The sequence below is a fragment of the Dromiciops gliroides genome, chromosome 5 (genome assembly GCF_019393635.1).
Source record: "Dromiciops gliroides isolate mDroGli1 chromosome 5, mDroGli1.pri, whole genome shotgun sequence".
In the NCBI taxonomy this organism is placed as follows: domain Eukaryota; kingdom Metazoa; phylum Chordata; class Mammalia; order Microbiotheria; family Microbiotheriidae; genus Dromiciops; species Dromiciops gliroides.
In genome coordinates this window covers 37,364,053-37,370,052 of record NC_057865.1, presented here as the reverse complement: position 1 = coordinate 37,370,052, position 6,000 = coordinate 37,364,053, and the positions used below count along the sequence as shown (strand labels likewise).

The 6,000-nt window shown below is 47.3% G+C and overlaps 1 protein-coding gene across 3 annotated transcripts in view; it reads right to left on the bottom strand.

The window, feature by feature from the left end:
• Positions 1–3,254: 3,254 nt before the first annotated feature.
• Positions 3,255–6,000, bottom strand: part of RFTN1 (raftlin, lipid raft linker 1) — a 205,681-nt gene continuing 202,935 nt past the window's right edge. For all 3 annotated transcript variants that reach the window (XM_043969256.1, XM_043969257.1, XM_043969258.1), the window contains exon 10: positions 3,255–5,291. In XM_043969256.1, coding sequence (XP_043825191.1) covers positions 4,896–5,291 — 396 coding nt within the window. In that variant the 3' untranslated portion in view covers positions 3,255–4,895. The remainder of the gene's footprint in view (positions 5,292–6,000) is intronic.

Below are 6,000 nucleotides of genomic sequence, written 5' to 3'. Positions count from 1 at the left end.
TAGGGTCACACAGCTAGTAAGATCTGAGGTGACATTTGAACTCAGATCCTCTGAACTTCAGGGCCATCTCTAGCCACTGTGCCATCTAGCTACTCCCCAGGTGAAGACAATACATATAAGGGAATGGTAACTAGAGAACAATTTCTTATGGAAAAGAGGAAAAGGTGGGGATGGGGGGGGGGATTACAGGAGGAGCTGGGTAGATAGGGAGATGCCCTGGGTGGATGATGACTTGCCTTCGGCATATCCTTTTGTCCTTGGATCACTGATTTCATCCTGGTAAATCAGCTGAACCAAGCCTGACAAATAAGAGTGATCCAGCTGGCTTAGTGACTAATACAGAGACTCTCCAAATTAGTTTCCTCATCTATAATATGCTCTTTGAGTTCCTTTTTTATTTCCACTCTTATCTCCCTGGGTTCATATCTGCCCTCAGACACCTACTGGCTGTGTGACCCTGGGCAAGTCACATCACCCTGTTTGCACAGTTTCCTCATTTGTCAAATAAGCTGGAGAAGGAAATGGAGAAAGAAAACCCCAAATGAGGTCATGAAGAGTCAGGCATGATTGAAAAATTGCTGAACCACAACAAATGATAGAGAGATGATTGATAGATTACGTATATGTGTGTATATACATATATGTACGTGTATATAAATATGCACACACACATACAGCTTCAGCGTTTGTAAAGCGCTTTACCATGTACTACCTTCTTTGACAGGCAGTGTTGTATAATGGCTAGAGCACTGGACTTGGAGCAAAGAAGTTCTTAATTTAGATCCTACCTCAGACGCATGCTGGCTGTGTGACAGATCGCTCAAACTCTCCAGGCCTCAGTTTCCACAGCTGTAAAATGACTCGATCCTTCCAACTAGGATCCTAATTTAACTATGAACTTAACATTATGATCCTATGATAAAGCAGATATATATACATATACACGCACACAGATACACACGTGCACATATATAAAATCACATATAATGTGTGTTTTTTTTTCATTAAAGTTCCATGCTCCCCCTTTCTCCTCTTCCCCCTCCTTCTCCCACTTCTGAAGCCTATTAGTTATTAGGCTGGTTCTAGTTCCTCCATGGACTTGAAAGTGATAAAATTGCCTATCTCCAAGAAGATTTGATAAAGACGTCTTATAATCCAGCTAATTACTCAGATTCCTTTTTTTTTTTTTTTGCCTGCAGGAATAACGCTAGATCACGGGGTATGCATGCTAAACTCCAGAAGGTGGGTAATTTTCCATCATTTTCTGGAGAGAGGGTTAGTGGTGCTGAAACCTGCTTCCGTCACAGCTTCATAAAGGGAACAGAGATGGCCGGGCCTTTGTTTATGAAATGTCCTCTTCTCCCCCTACAACTCCCTCCCCACCACACACACTTCAAAAATAAAATAGCAAACAAAAACCCTCCTCCAATTGACAGAAAGCAAAGGCCGCTGTTTGCATCCCCTCCGGTCCCACTTGGGCCTGTGCTGCGGGGCCCTGCAGCTTCTTATCTCTCCTAGGCAGGCCTCTCTTGGCTCCCACAGCACCAGGGGCCCCCAGGGCGCCTAACACAGTCATTCAGGTCCTGGCTTAATCGCCTGGTCAGCCTCGGGCTTGCATTTCTGATTTCCAGGTCCTGGCTGCCCCCAGCACCAGCTGCAAGGCATCATCACCTGGTCACAAAAGGAGGAGCATGGTTTGGTGTGGGGTCCCACCACCTCAGATGTTGCAGATAGCTCGATTTTAGCAGCTTTGGCTTTTCCCCTGGCTAGGCTGCACCTCAGAGAGGCAGCATGGAGGAATCAACGGAGAGCCCGCCGCAGAGTTAGGAAGAGCCGGGTTCGAATCTTGCCTCTGACTGTATGACCCTGGACAAATCACTTTTGTACTTCTCAGAAGGGCCCCAGGCAGCTCTGTGGTGGAGGGTAGAAGGAAGGTCCTCAACAAGTCCCCTCAACACAGATGAAATGTCTGTCCATATACCCACCCACCTACCAATGTTCCTATTTCACTGAAGGTAAGAGACTTTCAGGCTCCTTAGGCTTCATAAGATCCTGCCTACAGCCACACACAGCGTCCTCTAAACCAATCTGTCTGTCGCTTACTTAGCACTTTCTATGTGGCAGCATCGTGAGCACAGTGGAAATAAAAAAGGGAGACAGCCCCTGCCTCAAGGATCTTGTAGACATGAGGAACTTAAGGCCCCAAGAAAGCGTTTTGCTCCCTTCATGTGGACTGTGGGCTCCTCGGACCTGTTTTGTGTTTGTCTATTTGGTACAATGTCTGCTACACAGCAAGTGTTTAAATGTGCACTGCATGGGTGTGTGTGTGTGACACACACATGTAGGTAGGTAGCAATCCATCCTGTCTGTATCTTATCTAGCCATCTACCCATCCATCCATCCACCCACCCATCTATCCATCTATCCACCCACCCATCTGCCCATCCATCCACTCATCTGCCCATCCATCCCTCCATCTATCCATTCATCCCTCCATCTATTCATCCATCCACCCATCCATTTGTCCATCCATCCATCCATCCATTCATTTACCCATCCCTCCATCTACCTATCTCTTTATCCATCCATAATTTTATCTACCCATCTATCCACCCATTCCCCCCTCCGATTGAATATCAATATCATATTGGGCTAATAACTACAATACCTGGCATGTAGTAGGCATTTTAATAAATGATTGTTGGATCAACTGGTTTGTCCAGTCATGGAGATCGTTAAGTGGTCAAGTAAAGGTTTGAATCCAGTTTCTCCTGACTCCAAACTGGGGCTCTTTTTCCCCACTAGGCTTGGCACAGTGCCTGGCACCTATGTAGGTGCTGAACAAACATTTATTGAGTGACTGATGATGAGGCCATGCTGAACTGAGTTTGTGGCAATCAAGCTGGGGGTGGGGACAAAGTGAGTGTAGGGGGGGAAACATTCAGGAATGATTTGGCCACTGAAATCAATTCCCAAGCCCTCCAACTAATTTTAATTAGTTACAGTTCTGGTATGTTGTTGTTGTTGTTGTTTTAAGTGGCAGGTGGGACCAAAATAAATGTTATTTAATTACTAAAAAAATGTTAGGCTCGTTATTGTGCATGAAATGGAAAGATTTAAAGTAACTGACCCAGGGTTCCATTACCCAGAATGGGCTGAAAACAGAAACGTCAGCCTTTTTTCTGAGCCCCTGTAAAGTAGCTGTGGTTTGGGAGCCGTGACTGTTACACAGAGAGCCAGGAACATGGGAGGTGTGCACCAAGAGTTAATGCTTTATTGAGCCAAGATATTGTACAGATACTAGACACAATAACATCCTTCTGGGAAAATGTCATGGGGAAAAAATGAAGCCAAAACAGCTTTCCCAACCGTTCCCCTTTTCAGAAGAGGCCCCGAAACCTCTTCCTGAGCTCCCCTGAGTAAAAGGAGCCAGAACTCTCGATTCAAATGGAAAAAAAACCCAGCAACATGCAACATATTTAAGTGGGTTGAGGCTGCTCTATAAAAAATATATTACAAATATGTACATCTTAATAAACTTGCAAGCGGGAAAAGGCCGGCCTTCAATAATGCACAGGGTGGCTGCCCTTTGAAGAACTGGTAGCTCTCCCTGACTGGTTGTCTGCCACCTCCACCTCTTACCTGTGTCTCCTTCATCTTCTCTTTTGGTCTTTGCCCCCTGGATGCGCCTTAACTAAAAGATGGCAGTGCCAGGTTGGCATGAGACAGGGCAGCGATGCCAACTACTTCCCTGCTGGTCAGGCCAGCCAAGGGCTGCTCTCCCTGTGGGTTCCACTTTCTTCTCTCACCTCCTCCCATAGCCAGACTCGATGCGAGTCCTTGTAGATGGACCTGTGCCCCATGGAGTGGGACCTTTGAGGTGGGCAGAGGGAGGGAGGCTTCCTTCATGACATGATAAATAACCAATACTCAACAGTGGGCTAAACTCAAGGGTGATTTATTGCTTTAAGTAACTAAGCAGGAAAGAGAAAGGACAGGCCATTGTTTTGGTAAATACAGTTTGAGTGTTCTTCCTAATGCTGACCGGTCTGAACAAGGCTTTCTAGACAAAATGCATACTTCATAGACACAGCATTACGTGGCGCACCAACTCAGGCAATGATACACTGGTTAAAATTGTAGGAAGCAAGGGCACACCCAACCAAATATGGCCACCCTGAAATGAGAGCAAAGCAAGTGTGTGTGCATTGGACATACCGGATACAAAAACTTTTTTTGGGTGGGGGGGAGAGGGCGGGGAGGAGCATTAACACAAACACAGCACTCGATTGGACTTCAACAACAGGTGAGCAAACAGAATGAGTTTTTCATCCCCCAATGACTAGTGTCTAGGGGAATACTCTCAGGATCTCCATAGGGAAGTTGGTACCACTCCTTGCCTGGCACCATTTTGCCAAGGCAGTAGTAGTGAGTGTCTAAGGATTCTGAGGGTGGGGAAACATGGACCCCTGGGTGTTGCTGACCCTGCGAAGGGGCCAGGCAGTAGTGGCAGAAAGCAGTAGGGGTGTGGGGCATTCTTTATGGGCTACTGAAACTTGGTTCTGGCCCAGGGAGGTCCACCTGAACTTTCCCCAAAAGAAGCTTTCATTGGGATTGTTTAAACCCCAGGGAAAGGAGGAGAGCGAGGGGCTTCTGGGCTAGGGGCCTGGGTTCTGAGACACCGGCGGAAACTGCCCAAACTCTTCCAATAGAAGACATTCCAAACGTATGTGCAGAAACAAAATGGGGTGGAATGAGGGAGTGTGGAGTTCACGTTTGAAGAAGAGTTGGTGTGGACGGGGAACAAGTACTGCCAAGTCAAATAGCGGTCTGAACCTCAGTCCTAAAGAAGGCGGTCAGCCAAACCCTTCGAGATTCGAGGAAACCGTTTCGAGTCAGATTTCTTCTGACACGGGAGGTTCTGCACCAGCGGCTTCTGTGAAGCCCGCCTCCCGGTTATCCTCTCCATTGCAGGTGACCACCGCCTGGCAGGGGACCCTGCAGTCGGCGGTGCCGTTCACCTCCGAGCTGGGGTTCACCTCTTCTTCCCCTTTTGCCTCCTGAAGAGCCCCATCCAGCTCCTCGGGGGCCCCTTCTCCCTCCCCGCTTGTAACCCCGTCCGCCTGATTCAAGGCAAGCAGACAGTTCCCCACATCTCCAGCTTTGGAATGCTGGTCTTCCTGATTCTTCTCATTTTCTTCCATTTTCTGTTTTCCTCGGGCACTTAGTTTAGACTTGGATTTTCTCATCTGCCGGCTGTGCATGTCCTCACGGGAGAAGCGCCACTGAAACTGAGGGGAGAAAGGGGGGGAAGAAATGGAAGAGAAATGAGTCAAGAAACAGTCATATAGCTTCACCCAACAGCCCGCAGGCCAGCTCGCTCAAAACGACGACGTCTGTTCCTGGTTACTGTTTCAGCATAACCCAAACTAATTTCATTAAAGGAGAATCCATTGGCCTGAGGCCTAAACACCACTAATTCATGTTTATCGGGAGCTTTAGAGATCTCATAAAACCAAACATATAGAACCAGAGGAGGAGAGCCCGGAAGCTTCTCATCCAACATTCTCATTTGACAGATGAGGAAACTGAGGTAAGAGATGACTGAGCCAAAGTCACACAGGTGATGAGTGGCACATTTGAGTTTTGAACCCAGCTCTTTTGATAGTAAAAGTAATGGGTTTTTTCATCATACCATGCTATAAACCAGGGCCTCCCGGCTCTTTCCATTCCACCACAAAAACATCCCCCATCCTAAGTCTCAGCTAAATATCTTGCATTGATCTTTTTTTTTTTTTTAATAGGGATGTGGCTTTCTGGATTTTATTTCTGAAATGGGCACCCCACAAAGCCACGAGGGGAGGGAGGTGGGGTGCATTCCTCCTCTGCTGTTCTGCGGGCTCCACTTTCTTCATGGGGCATTTTTCAGGATTGAGGTAATAGCCCACAAAATCCTGGCAGACTTCCTACCCTGGCTGACGGCAAGAAAACCGAGCCCTC